Consider the following 22,282-nt stretch of genomic DNA (forward strand, 5'->3'; position numbering starts at 1 on the left):
ACCGACCAGTGCATCCGATTTAAATGCTCTGGAATAACCAGTCATCCATAACAGCTCTGCTGCCTATGCCCCAATCCAAGGGCTGAGCTGCAGGTAACCTCACTGAGAGACATCTACAGGATGAAAATCAAGGTGTGACACAGAGCAAATCTTTTATAAATCTGGGACTTGTATATACAGAAATCACACCACCAAGTGTAGCTACCAATTTAGATTGCTAAAATAAGGATGTTCAGTCTAAGCACCCAAAATCCAAATTCTGGGGCCACCAGCAGAGTTCACCTTAAATGATGTGGATGGAGTCAAATTTTGGGGACCTTCATCTGCTGATGTAGCATGACTCAAAATGAGAAGAAACAGCTGCAAACGTCCATTAATAATCAGAGCCTAGAATGTACAAAGTATGAAACTAGGAAAATTGGAAATCGTCAAAAATGAAATGGAATGTATAAACATCGATATCCTAGGTACTAGTGAGCTGAAATGGACTGGTATTGCCCATTCTGAATCGGACAATCACATGGGCTACTAGGCTGGGAATGACAACTTGAACAGGAATAGCATTGTATTCATCGTCAAAGAGAACATTTCAAGAATTATCCTGAAGTACAACGCTGTCAATGATATGATAATATCCATAGGCCTACATGGAAGACCAGTTAATACGACTATTATTCAATTTACATATCAACCACTAAGGTCAAAGACAAAGAAACTGAAGATTTTTAACAGCTTCTGCAGTCTGAAATTGATCAAACATGCAATCAGGATTCACTGATAATTACTGGTGATTGGAATGGGAAAGCTGGAAACAAAGAAAAATGATTGGTAGTTGGAAAATATGGCCTTGGTGACAGAAGCCATGCCAGAGATGGCATAATAGAATTTTGCAAGACCAACGACTTCTTCATTGCAAATACCTTTTTTCAACAACATAAACAGCAAGTATAGACTTGGACTTCGCCAGATGAAGTACACAGGAATCAAATCCACATCTGTGGAAAGAGGCGATGGAAAAGATCAATTATCATCGGTCAGAACTAGGCTGAGGGCTGACTGTGGAACAGACTATCAACTGCTCATATGCAAGTTCAAACTAAAGCTGAAGAAAATTAGAATAAGTCAACGAGAACCAAAGTACATCCTTGGGTATATCCCACTTGAATTGAGAGACCGTCTCAAGAATAGATTTGATGCAGTGAACACTAATGACCGAAGACCAGAAGAGTTGTGGAATGACATCAAGAGCATCATCCATGAAGTAAAGCAAGAGGTCATTAAAAAGACAGGAAAGAAAAGACCAAAATGGATGTCAGAAGAAACTTGCCATTGAATGTCAAGCAGCTAAAGCAAATGGAAGGAATGATGAAGTAAAAGAGCTGAACAGAAGATTTCAAAGCGTGTTTCAAGAAGACAAAGTAAAGTATTATAATGACATGTGCAAAGTGCTGGAGACAGAAAACCAAAAAAGAACAACACGCTTGGCATTTCTCAAGCTGAAAGAACTGAAGAAAAAATTCAAGCCTCGAGTTGCAACAGTGAAGGATTCTATGGGGAAGATATTAAACGACACGGGAAACATCAAAAGAAGATGGAAGGAATACACAGAGTCACTATACCAAAAAGAAATGGTCAACGTTCAACCATTTCAGGAGGTAGCATACAATCAGGAACCGATGGTACTGAGGGAAGAAATTCAAGCTGCACTGAAGGCACTGGCAAAAAACAAGCTCTAGGTATTGACAGGATACCAACTTTGAGATGTTTCAACAAATGGATACAGTGCTGGAAGCACTCACTCTTCTATGACGAGAAATTTGGAAGACAACCATCTGGTCAACCGACTGGAAGAGATCCGTATTTATGCCTATTCCAAAGAAAGGCGATCCAACAGAATCTGGAAATTATCAAAGAGTGTCATTAATATCACATGCAAGTAAAATTTTGCTAAAGATCATTCAAAAGCGGCTGCAGCAGTACATCAACAGGAAACTGCCAGAAATTCAAGCGAGATTCAGAAGAGGACATTGAACAAAGGATATCATTGCTGATGTTAGATAGATCATGGCTGAAAGCAGAGAATACCAGAAAGATGTTTATCTGTGTTTTATTGACTATGCAAAGGCACTTGACTGTTTGGATCATAACAAATTACAGATAACACTGAGAAGAATGGAAATTCCAGAACACTTAATTGTGCTCATGAGGAACCCGTACATAGACCAAGAAGCAGTTATTTGAACTGAGCAAGGGGATGCCGCATGGTTTAAAGTCAGGAAAGGTGTGTGTCAGGGCTGTATCCTTTCACCATTCTTATTCAATCTGTATGCTGAGCAAATACTCCGAGAAGCTGGACTAGATGAAGAAAAACGTGGCATCAGAATTGGAGGAAGACTGGTAAACAACCTGCAATGTACAGAAGACACAAACTTGCTTGCTGAAAATGAAGGGGACTTGAAGCACTTAGTGATGAACATAAAGATCACAGCCTTCAGTATGGATTACACCTCAACATAGAGAAAACAAAAATCCTCATAACTGGACCAATAAGCGCCCCTTCTTTCAGTACATCATGACTAATGGAAAAAAGACTGAAGTTGTCAAGGGTTTCATTTTACTTGGATCCACAATCAACACCCATGGAAGCAGCAGTCAAGAAATCAAACGATGCATTGCACTAGGCAAATCTGCTACAAAAGACCTCTTTAAAGTGTTAAAAAAAAAAAAAAGAAAGATGTTAGCTTGAAGACTAAGGTGCACCTGACCCAAGTCATGGTGTTTTCAGTCGCCTCACATGCATGTGGAAAGCTGGACAATGAATAAGTAAAACTAAAGAAAAACTGATGCCTTTGAATTATGGTGCTGGTAAGACTACTGAATAATAACATGGACAGCCAAAAAAAAAAAACCAACTAATCTGTGCTGGAAGCAGTATAGCAAGAATGTTCCTGAGAAGCAAGGATGGTGTGACTAGGTCTCATAAAACCCCCCAAAAAACCCACTGCCATCGAGTCGATCTCATACTTTGGACATATTATCAGTAGGGATCAGTCCCTGGAGAAAGACACCATGTTTGGTAAAGTAGAGGGTCAGCAAAAAAGAAGACAGTCAATGAGATGGATTGTCACAGTGGCTGCAATAACGGGCTCAAGCATAACAACAATTGTGAGGATGGCGAAACTGACTCCACAGCACCTGACAACAACAGCAGAGAGAACAAAAGATCATTTAAAGTTCCTCTTAGGCCCCTCTCCTTGGAACCGTGGAGTCTTGGTGGTACAGCTGGTAAGAGCTCGGCTGCTAACCAATAGGTTGGCTGTTCAAATCTACCAGTTGCTCCTTGGAAACCCTACAGGGCAGTTTACTCTGTCCTAAAAGGTCACTAGGAGTCAAATCAATGGCAACGGGTTTGGGCTTTTTGGTTAGCGTTACTATGTACTAGGTACCACAGAAGGCGCACTGTCATTGGCGCTCCCGTTTACTCCTCACCGCGATCCATCAAATTCCCGTATCTCCATGTACTATACGTGAGACCAGGGTTTAGCAAGGCTATGTGGCCTAACTTGGGTCTGTGGCCAGCAGAGTAGATACCAGACCAGGGATCCAACCTGGCTCTGAATTCAGGGTTCAGATTAGTACACCAGGTTGTAAAAGTGCCATCTGCAAACCCCAAAGGCTGCCCCTTTAGGTAGACGTGAAGTCAAAGCTATGCTCACAGTAACACTAGGGGTTATTTGCTTTCTCTCTAGGCTGACAGGCACTGACAGGGCAAAAGTGACACGGTGGCACTGCTGGAGCCCTGGCGTGGATCAAAGCAGTGGCGCCGAAGAGTGCTGGTTACCACGGCCATCTTCCGCCACCACTCAGTTAAAAAGTCAACTTCACTGAAGAACTCCCTTGATGAGGCAAAAAAATTACTAATTTTACTAAATTTCAACTCTGAGAAGGGATCTTGTTAACACTATGTGATGAAACTGGACGTACACATAAAGCACTCAGCAATCGTTTGGGAAAAGCACCTGTGCAGTTTGGGCTATGAACTGGACCAGGTGCTGTTTCATGGGACACCATGTTTACTTGAAAGAACAGCTGACAAATGACAATTGTTCAGGCCTGGGTATATGGTAGATATTTCCTTGAAAATGAACAAAGTGAGCCTGTCACGTCAGGGAAAGCAGCTGACGGTATTGTTGCCAGTGATAAAATCCAGGCTTTCTAACAAAAATTAGAATTTTAGGGGATATATCTGCCTCCAAGAGCTTGACAGTTTCCAAAACACTTAAAGACTTCTGATGAGTTCAGTGGGAAGAGTGATGAATATGAATGATATTGTATACTGAAATGTGTCAACATTTGGGAGATCTGTATAACTCAGTGAACTAACAGTCTCCAAATGACCCAGGCATGATATTACAAAATCACACATGGGTAAAAAATCCAAGTGCAATACAGACCAACGTATTTAATGAAACGAAGCTCAAAAGATTCCTTGACATGGCTTCAAATTCCACACTGTACTAACCTTTTAAGAAATTACTCCTTGACAAGTTTTGGTGTAGTATCAAAGAATAATATCCACAATTATATGAAAAGACTATTAAACATATACCCTTCCCTTTTCCAACTACAGTATCTGTTGTGAAACCAGTTTTTCTTCATCTATCTTCACCAGAACACATTAAACAGAGCAAATGCAAAAGCAGATATGTGAATCCAAGCCTGTTTTCTATTAAGCTAGACATTAGAGCGATCTGCAAAAAGGTCAAACAATGCCAGTCTTCTCATTTTCTTTCTGAAAAATTATTTTTCATTAAAAATGCTATTTATGCTAACATGTAATTGATATATTACCGTTACTGTTAAATCTTCCAACTTTCTCACTTTAAAGTCCAATACAATGAATATTGATGCAACCCCCAAATAAAAACTCTTTAGGTTTTCGATTTTTACGAGTATGAAGGAGTCCTGAGACCAAAAATTTGGTCCTTTCCTGGAGGAAAATGATCTGGTTTAGCAATTCAACTGAAGGCTTTCGCAGCTTTGTGGAGTAACCCTCTCAGGAGAATCCACACTTTGAAAGGGAAAGGAACGTAACACAAGCCGAGGTGAGGTCCACATTTACAGCGGAGATCTGGCCTGGGTGGAGACAGACACGCATACACAGGAAGGCTGAGATTCCCTGCATTCTTCTTATCAAATGACCTTGGCAACTGCTTGTTCTGCCCCAACGGACAGACCCTGTGTGAGATCCAGTGCTACACTCGGCCCTCACAGCTATCACCAGCACGACTCCAGCCTAGAGCACCCTACCCACCAAGTCGCCACCACGTAAACGTGAACAAACCACGAGAAGATGTCATGACCTTCAGCAGCGGGGGAACCGCCCTTTCCGGCAGTCTGGCGAAGTAGGCACGCACGCAGGCAGGCACGTAGGCACGCACGCACACAGGGAGGAGGTGCTGGTAGTCGCCAATCACGTCAGGAAGAGTGGGGGCCGCTGGGGCACCACATCCGCTCTCCCTTCTGCCAAAGCAGAGGACTCAGGAAACAAACAGCAATGTTCGGTTGCCACCTAAACCCGTGAACGCTGGGTGGACATCGTGGCTTGCCTGTGAACCTTCCGAAGGAAGCTCAGGGGTCCCTGCGGTGGACGCTCAGCCTCTCCTCGCTGCAACAACGCTCCTACCGCCTTGAGCAGGGGCAAGAAAAGGAGGTGCTGGCCGCCCAGCTCAGGGGCTCCAAAATAGGCCAGCAAGAGGGACGAGGTCCCATCACCACCCAGCCGCTGCGAAACTTACAAACCCCAGTGTACCTCCGTATCCACGTCCTGCTCAACCCAGCCCCTAAGTCACGTCCCAAAGTTTGCGCTTCTCAGCTGCTTTCGTCTTCTCACGTTGAGTTCAATCTGCTATACCCTGTTAGCTGGAAGTACGAGAACATGACAGAGTAAGAGTTGCGAACTATTTGTCCTTTCCGTTCCATACATGCACACTGTGGCAGAAATTACGTACTTTTTTCCATGACAGGCTATAAATGAACTTCCCATTAACTTAATTTTACTAGAATACCAGAGACACTGATGATAAAACCCTCTTAAGTGAACCATCTATCCTACTTGGAAAATGTATCTGCTGATACTACAGACCCTTGTTGCCAAGAGATGGCCTGGAGCCAGAGTCACTGCTTCCAGTATGCTTCGACACCGTGATGCCGAAGTCCCTGGACTGGACTCAGCAAGCAGGAGGGTCCTGTTACGAAAGGCGTCCTGGGGCCAAAACAGTGGCTCAGCATGATCAGACTTCCTTCAAAAGAGAAGAAACGCAGAATATATGCTACTTCACACACTCTCCCTCTTCTCAGAGAGATGACAACTTGATTAAATACAGCAGAAAAGCTTCCTCCAAGAACTCAAGCAAGTCGTAACGGTAACACATCAAATGAATAAAAGTCTAACAAGCACCGTGGCACACGCTTTATATTTTACTCTCTGAACCTTACTTTCAAAATGCCTCTCCTCATTTACAGCCCCGCCATCTTAGCTCAGGCCCCACTGACACCCTGCTAGATTTCTCCCAACGAGATCGTCACACTTTCTTCCAGTGTCTCTCCCATCAAACTACCCCACAGAACTCCTGGAGCCTCCACAAATTTAATCTCCTGACACCCTGCTCACCATCGTTTAGATCAAAAACCTCCCACGTGGTCTGGGGACCATGGTTTCAGGGGACATCTAGTTCAACTGGCATAACAAAGTTTATTAAGAAAATGTTCTGCATCCCACTTTGGTAAGTGGCATCTGGGGTCTTAAAAGCTAGCGAGCAGCCATCTAAGATGCATCAATTGGCCCCAACCCACCTGGAGCAAAGGAGAATGAAGAGCACCAAAGACACAAGGAAAATATGAGCCCAAGAGACAGAAAGGGCCACATAAAACAGAGACTCCATCAGCCTGAGACCGAAAGAACTAGATGGTACCAGACTACCACCAATGACCACCTTGACAGGGAACACAACAGAGTATCCCTGATGGAGGAGGAAAAAAGTGGGGTGCAGAACTCAAATTCTACCAAAATGACCAGACTTAATGGTCTGACTGAGACTGGAGAAACCCCAGAAGACATTGTCCCCAGACTCTGTTAACCCAGAACTAAAACCATTCCCAGAGCCAACTCTTCTGATAAAGATTAGACTGGACTATAAGACATAAAATGATACTTGTGAAGAGTGTGCTTCTTGGCTCCAGTAGATACATGAGACTAAATGAGCAGCTCCTGTTCTGAGGTGGGATGAGAAGGCAGAAAGGGACAGGAGCTGGTTGAATGGACACGGGAAATTCTGCGGTGGAGAGGAGGAGCATGCTGACATATTATAGGGATAGCAACTAGGGTCACATAACAATGTGTGTATAAATTTTTGTATGAGAAACTAACTTGAGCTGTAAACTTTCACTTAAAGCACAATTAAAAAAAAAAAAAACAACTCCCACAAAAACACCACCACCACCATTTTCCCAAGTACAACCACTGAATTCAGCTCTCCACAGACCTGGTCTCCTGCAGACCTCCCTTTGGGTCCAGAATACACACTGCAGCTGTCACATATCCCGTGCCATGGCCCCACACCTAGAGATACTCTCTGGTCATTACCGAATTCTCCACTTATGACGTCCCTTTTCTTTCCTCATTCACAGCTCAATAGACCTTCCCACCTTCTAGGGCTTCATCCCTAATATGATTCTGTAAGGAGTGCTTCTCAAGCTTCAGCAGGTATCAGAATCGTCTGCAGGGCTTGTTACAACAGACTGCTGGACCCCAAGCCCAGAGTTTCAATGCGGGGTGGCGGGGGGCACTGAGAACCTGCATTTCAGACCTGTTCCCAGGTCCTGTTGATGCTGCTGGTGGATCTGGAGAGCCAGTGCTGTAGACATTTCCAGAATAGGCCGCTCCCGTCTGAAGGCTTATTTTTATCATCTTATTTGATCGGTACATACTGCTGATACTAGACCCCCAAGCTCCCTGCCCACTACTCTTCCTACATGTTCACCTTTTCTCCCCCATTAGGCTGGACCAGGACTTCATATTTTCATGTCTTGCCTGCTGGGTACTAATTTGCATTTTTTCCCTGGTTGATGGGTTTGTACATCCTTCACTCCCAACATGAAAAAAAAAAAAACTAAACCAATTGCCAGTCACTTCTGACTCATAGCGACCCTGTAGGACAGAGTAGAACTACCCCCCAGGGATTTCCAAGGCTGTAAATCTTTATGGAAGTAGACTGCCACATCTTTCTCCTGAGGAGCAGCTGGTGGGTTCAAATTGCCAACCTTTCAGTTAGCAGCTGAGCGCTTAACCAGTGCATAACCAGGGCTCCTTTCAACATTCAAAGCATTCCTGAATCATGCCTCCTCTAGAAACCCCCTTGGGGCATCCCAAAGAGAGGAAAGACCTTCCTTTAACCCTCTACCTGCTGGTTGCTCTTCTGTCCCACCTTCCCAGCCACTCAGCATCCTGCCCTACGCATGGTTAAGACAGCAGCTTCCATCTTCTTGTTACCACGGTTTCCTCTCATTGCCTCTCTTTCCTTTAATACACCTTTAAGATCAAAGTTCTCAACCAAACTGCATTTACAGTGGAATAACTCATTTCCCCACTTTTTGAAAGTGATCAAAAACACTTAAAATAAATGCCAACCAGAGCTCCCAGTCAGCTTATGAGAGCCAGTGACACCATGATGACGTTATGTAACTCTAGCCTAAAGCAGAGAAGTCTGGCTTTTTATTCTTACTTAGACTGTGACCCTTTTCACAAGTAAGTTTATTATTTCCTTTAGGAGTCTCAAAATGCTGAAAACATTACTAATTTCCTGGCCCTTCACCTACTCAGTGACCTATGGCTGAACTCTGTATCTAAAAACTAGCAGGTAAATAATTCGTTGTATCTAGTTAAAAATAAGTTAGTGCTAGATTGTCTGTGTTCTCTGTGGGCCTTTCTAGTTCAATGTCGGCCGTCTGTGATGACAATCTCCTCGAGGTCTGCTTGACTGATGTGTGCCGAGACCAGGACAGATGTGCACAGTCAGGTCTGCTTGACTGATGTGTGCCGAGACCAGGACAGATGTGCACAGTCAGGTTTTCATGACTGACGTGTGCCAAGACCAGGACAGATGTGCACAGTCAGGTCTTCATGACTGATGTGTGCCGAGACCAGGACAGATGTGTGCGGTCAGGTCTGCCTGACTAATGTGTGCCAACACCAGGACAGATGTGCACAGTCAGGTCCGCTTGACTGATGTGTGCCGAAGACCAGGACAGATGTGCACAGTCAGGTCTCCTCTCTCCAGCCACTGGGAGGATGAGGGGTGCAACGTACAGTCACAGCCAAACAACAGGCCTCACTTGCCCTTTTTTTTTTTTATGAACAGTATGTTTAATATAAATCTTGTTCAAAAACCCAACATACTTTCCCGTCTCTTCTAACACTTGATAATGGAACACAACATAACCTTTACCTGATTACTCTGGTGTTGTGATTATGAACAGCCATTATATAAACGACATACAAGTCACGTCTCTTGAGACTGATCAACTGAACCAGGAGAACAGTCTATCTGATACTGAGGTAAACTCCACATCCCACTGCCATTTCTCAGTGCTATCTCATACCTGCCTTCTGTGGCGTTGCTACCCAGCCCATCCTTCCCTGTCAGGCTATATGCTGTCACCCCTGCTGTTTCCGAGGTGGCCACCTCTCACAGCCCTTACCCTGCTTTCTGCTCTGTGATGGGCTGGAAACCAGAACAGTGTCAATGCTGTGTTACCAAAAGGCCAAGCAAAGTGGGAGTAAATAGGATGGGAGTCCAGACTGGGGAGCTCTCACGAGTTAAGTGTATCAATACTCAAGGAACTGTAATGAATGAAAAGAAAATCCATATTTTGGCTGCTCTAAAATTTTGCTTAATTTTTGCTTTAAGTCGAGTTGGAGAGAGTTGAAGTAATCTTCTGCTAAGTTCGTTGTACTAGATGTACTTGATAAGTCCTGGTGATCATGATATTTGAGAATGAAAGAATAAACTGTATCATTCTCTTAAAAAGTGAAACAGGACTCTTCTTAAGAAACCTAAATACTATGGTAAACTTAAAAAGACAATTAAGCCGAATTTTTGTTGGTGATATCTTTTTTTTTTTTAAACCAGAATCTCATCTGGTGAAAAAGATTAAAAACATCTTTTAAGTATGAACATGAGCTGTTCTTATCTGAGAGTAATAAACCTGATTCATGAAAACCATTTATAACAAGATTTCGCTTATCAGACGCTTCCAAAGTGAATGATCAAATGAGGAATGCTGCCGTAAAGAAGCCCCCCCCAAAAAAAAAAAAAACTACGCTCCCCAAATTCAGCTTCCACTATCAGCACCTGACTTCTCTGTCTAGGAGCCCGGGGCCTTACTCTCTGTGCTCGTCACCCAAAGCCCTAGCTGGCCCCCCAAGCCCACCAAGAGGCTCCACTGAACTGCATCAGCAAAATCTTAAAAAGATTAATTAGCAATGGCAATACTACCTAATCACATTAATTGACCAGTGTTTCCACCCAAAAAGAGCTGCCGATACTCCTCTGTCCTCAGGATTTTTATGGAAGAACTTTATGCTTTAAATGTGGCTGAAACGGGCTATACGTCAGGAATGAATACTGTTCCTTAATTCTTCGAATTTCAATTTAAAATACAGGTTCAGATGGTAGGAGATTTGCGTGTGTTTGTTTTTAATCCACGTTGAATTCCCAGGGTACAGTTAGTACAGTGTACCTGTACCACAACACTGGCATCTCTGACGACGCTCTCCAAGGCCTCCCCTTCCTCACGCACACAGAGATTTTGCATTTCTAACCTGCCTGGTACACAGGCAACCAGTGTGCATAATTGAACAGCAAATGGAAGCGTGCTTGCTACTTTAGTGAAATTAGAATTCAGTGAAGGTTATAAAAATATTAAACTTAATATCATATTACAGGAAGCCTAAGTATTTTTGATGGGCCCATAATTTTACCACTTCACCTGCTGTATCCGCTGACAAACATGGTTTGGAATATTAATGGAAAACTCCCTCATTACTAAACTGCAGCATTAAAAAAAAAAATTCACAACCACTAACAGCTTACCACAAAGACATTTTCAGAAATTGTCTACCTTAAAGATATTTTCCCACCAGACAGTTCAGAAAATAGATTTAATTTTGTAGAGTAAGAACAAATGGGGAGACCCCCCACTGCTGCAAACAATTCATTAATTCAGAAAGTTCTATTTTCCTTGCATTTAAAATCTCCGGGGGCGGGGGGGGGAATTTAATCTCCTCTTCTCCAATCTCCATTTAAGTGTTCCTATTTTGCTGAGGTCCAGATTTGAATAATTCAAAACCATCGCTAGTAGATGGTGTGTTTCAAGGATCAAGAGGACAAAACCATGGCATTCTGGGCCAATTAATGCAAATGGAAAGTGCCCTGCACCCCATCACCACTGTGTTGCCACCCAGTGGGCACACAACCCAGACAGGGCTGCTGCAGGAATGAGTTGAGATAAGCACCTATTCTAAAGGACAAGGAAAGGGACTCAAATTACGAACCTGACAGACCAGATCCCAAAGCAGCCCTTTGGGAAAGACCATGTTTTAATCTGCTGACACAGAAAGTTTAGGTGATGCCTGCATCAAAGCGTTACTTTATCACCTGAATTTATAAAAGGGAGATTTTTTTTTAATGCCCTAGTAAGTGGTTTGGCATTTCCTGAAGAAAATGACATGATCAGTGAAGAGCCTGAACTTTCGAAGCCTGATATAAGGTCTCTTGAATATGAGGTTAATCTGAAGGCTGAGCAGAGCTTCACGGGGTATGTCTGAAAGACATCGGACAGCTAGAAAATATGACTCCCCATATCACTGCCCGAGTTTGTGTGCCTTCAAAACCTCAGTCCCTCTGGCCAGCTACATGGGTAGACATCATCATCTTCTCTCCCGCTCTTTTTTAAAAGAATAATTTACAACCTTCCCAAATAGCTAGCACATCTCAAGGGTTTTCAAGAAATGGGAGAGGAATAATACACTGAGTCCTTTGCAGGTCTGCCACAACGTTCTGTGTGGTAGGCAGGCAAGGCCGGTAATATTTTAAGCTGAGTTGACGGCCACCTTTTTATAGATTACATATGAAAATTTACTAGAAGCTTTATAATACAAATGCATATTATAAAAAAAAACTGGAAGACAGAGACACGGAAAGAAGAAAAGAACACGAGTTTCTTCTTAAAATTAGGCAAGGTTCATAAATAAATACAATGCATGGAATTACTTTATTTCTATAAAGGCAATTCAAATATTATACATCCACCTTCAACAAAAAGTAGTTTCAGTCCAAGCTAGCGAGGAATAACGCAATGACACCTGTGCACCATGCTCTCAGTACGCAGCAACTGCGAATACTCTGAGGGAGAGGTCTTTCTTCTCCCCATTTTACAAATGAGAAAACCACAACCGAGGGAGGCTATCCACCTGCCAAACAGCAAAGCTGGACTTCTGCTCAGGTTTCTTGACCCCAAACCCAGGGATCTCTGGATTTCCCTGTGATCAGGGGGAGACCAACCCCTGGGCACTCTGCTCTGCCAGTGCTGGTGGCCTCCTGCTCCTCGGGGACAGTCCTGCCCCTAAGGGAACCTGGGAACTCCGTTTACTCACCAAGGCATCACCACAGAGCAGCACTTAGAAGAGCCCTGGGAGAGGGCAGAACTTCTTACCCCAACTATGCCTGTCTAGTAAACAGCGCAGTGACCCCTCTGGCACATACAACTGCAGCCACAGGTGTCAGCCTCCTCTGCCGGCTTGTGAGCCATCCCAGGTTCACTTTGCCCACTGAGATCACCATGCCAGTTGAAAACAACAGATGGCCTTCCTCACATGCAAACACAGTCCTGTCTCATCTAGGAGGCAGGCTGTGGACGCACAGACATTTCACAATGAACTGCTCTCGTCCCCAAACACGCTGCATTTTGAGATGGTACTTTACGTTTTATTTTCTTTTGTGAGGCTACCCCCTAACACTGTTGTGCCAGTTTAGTACAACTGGATCAGAAGCAGCAGGAGCCCTGGTGGCGCATCGGTTAAGCACATGGCTGCTCAACACAAGGTTGGCAGTTCGAATCCACCAGCTGCTCCTTGGAAACCCTATGGGGTAGTTCTACTCTGTCCTATAGGGTCACTATAAGTCAGAATCGGCTTGACAGCAACAGTTTTTTGGTTGGATCGGGAGCCAAGAGAATTACTTCAAATATTAGTGCTGCTACTGACTACCCACATGACCTGGGCAGATCACGCCCACTCTGTGTACTTTAGTTTCTGCAAAAGGAAGGTCACAAACATAAAATGGTCTTCTTTAAGTAGGTCATCAAAATCAAAACAAACACACAGGGTTAGTTATCACTTTTTTGAAAAGCCTTACAATGGAGGAGGGAACAGTTTCTTTCTGGAGAAGACACACATATATATTTTTATATTTAATATTGGAAAGCACACCTACCCTGTACAGCTGCCTATTGAGTCATTTCTATTCAAAAAGCCACACTGCTTTCCCTCATATTTGCTGTGAAGTAATTGGTAATTTTCATCTATTGACAATCTTGCTCAAACTTGCTATGAGAAGGAAATCGAGAGAAAAAAAGAAATGGATAAAAGAGGGGAATAAAAGATTTCAGCTGCCCTTGATTTAAACAGAAAACCTTAAACCATAAGCGCTTAGGCGATATGGAAATGCCCACCTTCTGGGCCTTTCCTCCCTCTAGTTCAAGGGGCTTCAGAATCCGACAGACAAGCCATATCTGGGCTCTGTCACCTGCTGGCTTCCTGACCCTATAAGCCCCGGTCTCCTCCTTGGTAAAATGGAGGGAACAAGACATCTGTCCCAGGACAGGTAGAAGAAACTGCATAACGCATACAGTGTCCAGCACACAGGAGACCCTCAACAAACGTGGATCCCCAGGTACCTGGCTCCTCCCAGATAACAACCTGACTCACAGGGAGAGCTAGCGTGGGCGCCACAATGAGAGAAAAGGGCAGACATGGGCAGTAAGGGTTCGCAGAAATGGTCGGATAATGAAACACCTTCTATTTTTCCAAGAGGTGAATCATTTTCTTTTAGGTGTCAAAGGAATAGCCAAATGTACTACATTCAAGATCTATCATGGAAAAAAACAGGTAGGCACTCACTTCAAATCAGGAGTAGCTTCCAATGATGCAGAAAGCCTCTGTGACGCCGAGAAGCCTAGACTTAAAGGGAGAATGCACCCCCAGAGTGCCTCCGGAAACACAGAAGGCATTCTTGCTTTCAGAAGTTCTAACGAGCTAAAAGTTGAGTCCATTTCTAAAACACATTTAAAGTCTAACCCATCGCTTGTATCTCCTTAATTCTGAAATCCAATTCTCAATTTGGGCACTTCAGCGGCATCTCTTCAAAAGCTGAACTTTGGAAAATATATGCACACTCAGACAGAAAGGAGGAAGAAACCATCAGACATGCACAAAACTTACACTCTTGAATATATTCCAATTTCCTCAGCCCTCATCTCCCTGAGCTTTTCACAATCAGTAAAGTGCAGTTACCAATCACTGGAAGTGACATGAGCTTAATGTCAGAAATCATTTAGCTTAAATAAGAAAATAACTCCATTTAGCTTCCTCCCACAAAGTAAAATTAAGTTTGTTTAGCCCTTTTTTATTTATTGCCAAAGGGCAGATTTAATTTCAAGGGAGTGAAAACCAAACTCATTCTCGAGTCAAGTCTGAGGTTATCCTTTTAATTTTGCTCTAACTGCAGAGACACAAAGGCTGGAAGCACTAAACCAAAGAGGCATTAATAATGGACAAACCAAGAGAAGTGGGACCTACTAAGCTTTTGAATCAGGGGCTGGGGGTTGGGGTGAGGGGAGTCTAGCATCTTATTTTGCTACACTGCACATACAAGTTTTCAGAAAATCCCCTGGTTCTAGGGGGCCTTCTTTAACCCACCCTGCTGGCCTCCAGGCCCAGGACTTACCAGATACATTAATGGATGCTCCCGCATCAATGATCCCACTGTTGGGCCTCACGCAGTACCTACGTGGAGCCGTGGTCTTCACTTTAAAACACACATTTCGGTCTGTCGGGTTGCCAAGCTTTAGGTTGGTGGTGACAACATCGGTGAAGGGACCTGCGGAATGAAATAGAGACTGATTGGGGGTCTTGTGAAGAAAGTTCAGAAGATCAGCTCGTTTACATTCTGGGGGTTGGAAGGATGTGGAATATGGTTAAGGGAAGAGCCAAGAGCAGGAATGATCTCAGTGACAGATCTGTGGACGGGCGATGAGCTGAGGTGAGTGCAGGAGCAGTAATGGCAGGCAGTCACCAAGCTCTCAGCACGCCACCAGACACCCAGGGAGTGTTGTTCTAGCATGCAGGCGCTCACTGAAACCTCCTAACTCCATTAATACTGCTGCTTAACAGATGAGAAAACTGAGGCTCAAGGCAAGACCAATTACCCGTTCAAATTTTCACTACTAGTCAGTGGTGGGTAGGATTTGAACCTGGGTATCCTGAATCCAAGGTCAGTTCTGAACTGTGCTAAATACTGACTTCCATAATGGCAAGATGAAATCTAACAGGGTAAAAAGGACTAGACATGGGCCCAAAAAAGATTATCAAGTACAGAGTGTGCCAAGATTAGGAAATACAAAGAAAAGGCAGACTTTGGGATGTTAAAGGCTCTAACCCCAGAAACCCCCAACAATGTAGTGCAGCTGCCAGAAAAGTTAATATCACGGTAGGCTACAGCAAGAAGTTCAGAGTCCTGGCAAGCAGCCAACACCCAAAACGTCATATTCAGTCTTAACTATGCAGGCCACTGGAAAGATTAAAACAAAGCTCAGGGCCCTTAGGGTATTTTTATTAATTTCATTTTCAACCTTAGATTTTTTTAATTAAAGAGTAATACATGCTTCTTAAAACAAACCAAACAAAAGATGTATAAAAAAAAGTTAATAATCTTTCCCAAGTCCCCTGAGGTAATAATATTAAAAACAGAGGAGGGATATTGTCATTGCTGTCAATGAGCTGCACACCTGTGAAAAGTTGAACTGGCAAAAGTTGTGTGATAGATATTATCTACAACAATGACAGAAAAAAAAAAAAAGAGCAGTGGCTGAGGCCGCTTACGTACAACCAAAAACCTCCTGGGATTTGGTTTCTTGGTTTCGAAGTTTAACCAAACCAAAACCAAACCCAGTGCCGTTGAGTTGGCTCTGGCTCATAGCGACCCTGTAGGACAGAGTAGAACTGCCCCATAGAGTTTCCAAGGAGCGCCTGGCGGATTCAAACTGCCAACCCTTCGGTTAACAGCCGTAGCACGTAACCACTAGGCCACCAGGGTTTCCTTCGAAGTTTACGGTCATGGTTTTATGGGATGTCCCAGTCAACTGGCCTAAAAACATGTTTAGCGCTTCTGTTCTACCTCCTAAGCCACTGCATAGTACCTGGAGTCTTAAAGCCACAACAGCTGGTCTCTACTCACCTGCAGCAAAAGAGGAAGAAAAAGAGTTGGGAATAGGAGAAGGAAATGGAATGTGTGGTTAATTGCCTCCATGAACAATCGACTCCTTTGCCATGAGGCCAGAGAATTGGATGATGCCCAGCTACCACTGCTAAACGTTTTCATCAAAGATTCCACAAAAGAATCTTTGATCAAAAAGGGGAAAATACAGAACAGAATTTCAAATTTTCATGGACTCCAGACCTCCTGGAGCCATGAAGGATGGATGATCCCCTGAAACTACTGCCCTAAGATAATCTTTAAACCTTAAACCAAAAATAACCCCTAAAGTCATCTTAAGACCAAACAAGAGTTTAGCTTAACTTGTAAAAAAATATCTTCCTTGAGCATTATGCTCTTTTAAGAATTACCTATATGGGATCAAACTGACATCAGCAACTCGAAATATTAGATAGGAACCTTAGGGGGCAGTGAATTTATGTCAATGGGAGAGGAACAACTCAGAAAAGGAGGGTGAGAATGGTTGCACAACTTGAAGAATGTAATCAGTGTCACTAAATAGTATATGTAGAAACTGCTGAATTGGTGTATGTTTCGCTGTATATTCTCAACAACCACCACTCATCTGTCAATTTGTCATGCTGTGGTGGCTTGTGTGTTGTTGTGATGCTAGAAGCTATGACACCCACATTTCTAATACCAGCAGGGTCACCCACGGTGGACAGGTTTCAGTGGAGCTTCGAGACTAAAAGAGATGAGGAAGATGGACCTGGTAATCTACTTCTTAAAAAACTGGCAAATGAAAACCTTATGAATAGCAGTAGAACACTGCATGATACAGTGTGGGAAGATGAGTACCTCAGGTTGGAAGGCACTCAAAATATGACTGGGGAAAAAATAAGACTGAGGAAGGGCTGTCTCCTCAAGGTAAAGTTGACCTTAAAGACGTGGTGGAGTCCAGCTTTCAGGATCTTCATTTGCTGATGTGGCACGACTCAAAATGAGAAGAGACAGCTGCAAACATACATTAATAATCAGAATATGGAATGTATGAAGTATGAATCTAGGAAAATTGGAAGTCGTCAAAAATGAAATGAACCGCATAAAGATAGATATCCTAGGCATTAGTGAACTGAAATGGACTGGTGCTTGCCATTCTAAATCAGACAATTATATGGTCTACTATGCCAGGGATGACAACCTGAAAAGGAATGGCATTGCATTCATCAACAAAAAGAATATTTCAAGATCCTGATGTACAACACTGCCAATGATAGGATAATATTCATACACCTACAAGGAAGCCCAGTTAATATGACTATTATTCAAATTTACACACCAACCACCAATGCCAAAGATGAAGAAATTGAAGATTCTTACCAACTTCTGCAGTCTGAAATTCATCAAGCATGCAATCAAGATGCACTGATAATTACCGGTGATTGGAATGTGAAAGCTGGAAACAAGGAAGAAGGATCGGTAGTTGGAAAATACAACCTTGGTAATAGAAACGATGCCAGAGATCACATGATAGAAGTCTGCAAGACCAATGACTTATTCACAGCAAATACCTCTTTTCAAAAACATACAATGGCTGGACCTCGTTGGATGGGATACACAGGAATAAAAATGACTACATCTGTGGAAAGAGACGATGGAAAGGCTCAATATCATCAGTTAGAACAAGGCCAGGGGCTGACTGCGGAACGGACCATCAACTGCTCATATGCAAGTTCAAGGTGAAGCTGAAGAAAATTAAAACAAGTCCACAAGAGCTACAATATGACCTTGAACATATCCCACCTGAATTTGGAGACTATCTCAAGAAGAGATTTGACGCACTGAACACTAATGACCAACAACCAGACGAATTGTGGAATGACATCAAGGACAATCATACATAAAGAAAGCAAAAGGTCATTAAAAAGAAAGGAAAGGCCAAAACAGATCTCAGAAGAAACTCTGAAACTTGCTTTTGAACATAGAGTAGCTAAGGCAAATGGATAAAATAATGAAGTAAAATAGCTAAACAGAAGATTTCAAAAGGCAGCTCAAGAAGACAAAGTAAAGTATTATAACGAAATGTGCAAAGACCTGGAGTTAGAAAACCAAAAGGGAGCTTGGCATTTCTCAAGGTGAAAGAATGAGCTGTGGGATGATACAAAAACCCGTTGCTATCGAGTCGATTCTGACTCATAGCGACTGGACAGGACAGAGCAGAACTAACCCATAGGGTTTCCAAGGAGTGGTTGGTGGATTCAAACTGCTGACCTTTTGGTTAGCAGCCGCAGACTTAACCACTGGGTCACCAGGGCTCCAGGGTGATATAAAGGACATCATAAAAATTACTAGCTAGGTAGAAGACATGTTAATATTGGTGAAGGGAAAGGCAATACACAATATGGGAGAAGTCAGCACAAGATGACACTGAGAGGAAATAAGAATAAAAGGCAACTAAGTGTTGCACACAGGGTTGCTATGAGTCAGAACCGACTCGATGGCACCTAACAACAACAACGTAATTACTCTAACACAGACAATTCTGCAACAAAAGTCTTAACAAACAATAATTTACAAATGGATACATAGGTAGATAGGTATGCTAAAGAGATATGGGAGGGTGTAAGAGAGCACACCCGCCTGCCAATATAGGTTTGGTTGTGGTTATTTCTACATACATAATTGTTGGTGCTGCACGTATATTAACATAGACAATAGAGCATACACGGGCACAGTTACAGAAAGTTCTAAGACATAAGCAAAGACCTCACAGGACAAGATTTCTAGGCTAGAAGGCGAAGAACCATAGGCTTGGGGGACATCTATATGTCTACTGGTACAAAACACAGTTCATAAAGACAAAGTTCTACACCCTACCTTGGTGAGTAGCATCTGGGGTCTTAAAAGCTTGCAAGCAGCCATCTAAGATACAACTATTGGTCTCTTCCCATTCACAGCAAAGGAGAGTAAAAAACACCAAAGAATCCCACTTTGAAATGTGGCATCTGGGGTCTTAAATGCTAACAAGTGGCCATCTAAGAGGCATCAATTGGTCTCAACCCACCTGGATCAAAGGAGAATGAAGAACACCAAGGTCACACGATAACTAAGAGCCCAAAAGACAGAAAGGGCCACATGAACTAGAGACTTACATCATCCTGAGACCAGAAGAACTAGATGGTGCCCGGCTACAACCGATGACTGCCCTGGCAGGGAGCACAACAGAGAACCCCTGAGGGAGCAGGAGATCAGTGGGATGCAGACCCCAAATTCTCATAAAAAGACCAGACTTAATGGCCTGACTGAGACTAGAGGAATTCCGGCAGTCATGGTCCTCAAACCTTCTGTTGGCCCAGGACAGGAACCATTCCCGAAGACAACTCACCAGTCATGAAAGGGACTGGACAGTGGGTAGGAGAGAGATGCTGATGAAGAGTGAGCTAATGATATCAGGTGGACACTTGAGACTGTGTTGGCATCTCCTGTCTGGAGGGGGGATGGGAGGATAGACAGAGTTGGAAGCTGACAAAATTGTCACGAAAGGAGAGACTGGAAGGGCTGACTCATTAGGGGGAGAGCAAGTGGGAGAACGGAGTAAGGTGTATATAAACTTATATGTGACAGTCTGACTTGATCTGTAAACGTTTGCTTGAAGCTCAATAAAAGTTAATTAAAAAAAAAACAGAAAACACCAAAGACCGAAGGGAGCAATTAGTTCAAAGGACTAAGACACCACAGGAATCACAGCCTACATAACCCCCGAGGCCAGAAGAACTAACTGGTGCCCAGCTACCACTACCAACTGCTCCAACTGGGATCACAACAGAGGCTCCCGGACAGAGCAGGAGTAAAAATGTAGAACAAAAAATCAAATTCACAAAAGAGACCAGACTTACTGGTCTGACAAAGACTGGAGGAACCCCCGAGACCCTTCAGACAGGAATGAAGCCTTTCCTGGAGACCCTTTCAGCCGAACAATAGGCCCATAAAGTAAACAATAACATTCAAGAGGAATGTGTTTCTTACCATGATCAATTATATAAGATCAAAAGGAAAACATCTGCCCAGAAGGAAAGGAAGGGGTAGAAAACCCATACAAAAGGAAATGGAGAAACCTGGGCAGAAATGGGGAGAATGCTGACACATTGTGGGGAATGCAACCGATGTCATGGAACACTTTATGTACAAACTATCAAATGGGAAACTAATTTGCTCTGTAACCTTTCACCTAAAGCACAATAAAAAACTTAAACAAAAACCAAAGATGAGAATGTAAAGAAGCAGGGGAACTAGATTAATAGAAACGGGAACAACCAGAACAGAAACACTGAGAATGTCCACACATTGTGAAGAATGTAATATATGGCACTGAACAATTTGTGTAGAAATTGAATGAGAACTTAATCTGCTGTGTAAACCTTCCCTGAAAATACAACATTAGTTTAAGGAAAAAAAAAAAAAATCATAAAGATGGCATACATGAAGCAAAAGGTCATTAAAAAGAGAATAAAAGACCAAAATGGATGTGAGAAGAGACTCTGAAACTTGCTCTTCAACAGAGAGTAGCTAAAGGGAAAGGAAGAAATGAAGAAGTAAAAGGGCTGAGAAGATTTCAAGGGGTAGCTCGGGAAGACAAAGTATTCTAATGACATGTGCAAAGACCTGGAATTAGAAAACCAAGAGGGAAGAACACACTTGGTATTTCTCAAGCTGAAAGAACTGAAGAAAAAATTGAAGCCCTGAGTTGCAATACTGAAGTATTCCATGGGCAAAATACTGAACAACACAGGAAGCATCTTAAGAAGATGGAAGGAATACACAATCATTGTACCAAAAAGAAATGGTTGACATTCAACCATTTTGGAAGGTACCATATGATCAAGAACCAATGGTACTGAAGTAATAAGTCCAAGCTGCACTGAGGGCACTGGTGAAAAACAAGGCTCCAAGAATTCATGCAATACCAACTGAGACGTTTCAACAAACTGATGCAGCGCTGGAGGTGTTCACTCATCTATGTCAAGATATTTGGAAGACAGCTACCTGGAACACCAACTGGAAGAGACCCACATTTGCACTCATTCCAAAGAAAGGTGACCAACAGAATGTGGAAATTATCGAACAATATCATTAACATTACACGCAAGTAAAATCTTGCTGAAGATAATTAAAAAATGGGTGCAGCAGTATATTGAAAAGGAACTGCCAGAAACTCGTTACATTCGGAAGAGGATGTGGAACAAGGGACATCATTGCTGATGTCACATGGATCTTGGCCAAAAGCAGAGAATACCAGAAAGATGTTTACCTGTGTTTTACTGACTATGCGAAGGCATTCAACTGCGTGGATCATAACAAATTATAGTTAACATTGCAAAGAATGGGAATTCCAGAGTACTTAATTGTGCTCATGAGGAACCTGTATACAGACGAAGAGGCAGTTGTTCAAACAGAACAAGAGGATGCACCCTGGTTTAAAATCAGGAAAGGTGTGCAGCAGGGTTGTATCCTTTCACAATACTTATTCAATCTGTATCCTGAGCAAATAATCCAAGAAGCCGGACTACATGAAGAAGAACACAGCATCAGGGCTTGAAGAAGACTCATTAATAACCGGTGATATGCAGAAGACACAATCTTACTTGCTGAAAGTGAAGAGCACTTGAAGCACTTACTGATGAAGATCAAAGACCACAGCCTTCAATATGGATTACACCTCAACATAAAGA

The 22,282-nt window shown here is 43.0% G+C and overlaps 1 protein-coding gene across 1 annotated transcript in view; it reads right to left on the reverse strand.

Moving 5' to 3' along the window:
- The window catches only part of VAPB (VAMP associated protein B and C), a 72,234-nt gene that overhangs the window by 11,501 nt on the left and 38,451 nt on the right, over positions 1-22,282 (reverse strand). Inside the window, exon 2 of the mRNA XM_049868975.1 lies at positions 15,066-15,218. Within this exon, the coding sequence (XP_049724932.1) occupies positions 15,066-15,218 (153 nt within the window). The remainder of the gene's footprint in view (positions 1-15,065; positions 15,219-22,282) is intronic.

This window comes from Elephas maximus, chromosome 25 (assembly GCF_024166365.1).
Source record: "Elephas maximus indicus isolate mEleMax1 chromosome 25, mEleMax1 primary haplotype, whole genome shotgun sequence".
NCBI lineage: Eukaryota > Metazoa > Chordata > Mammalia > Proboscidea > Elephantidae > Elephas > Elephas maximus.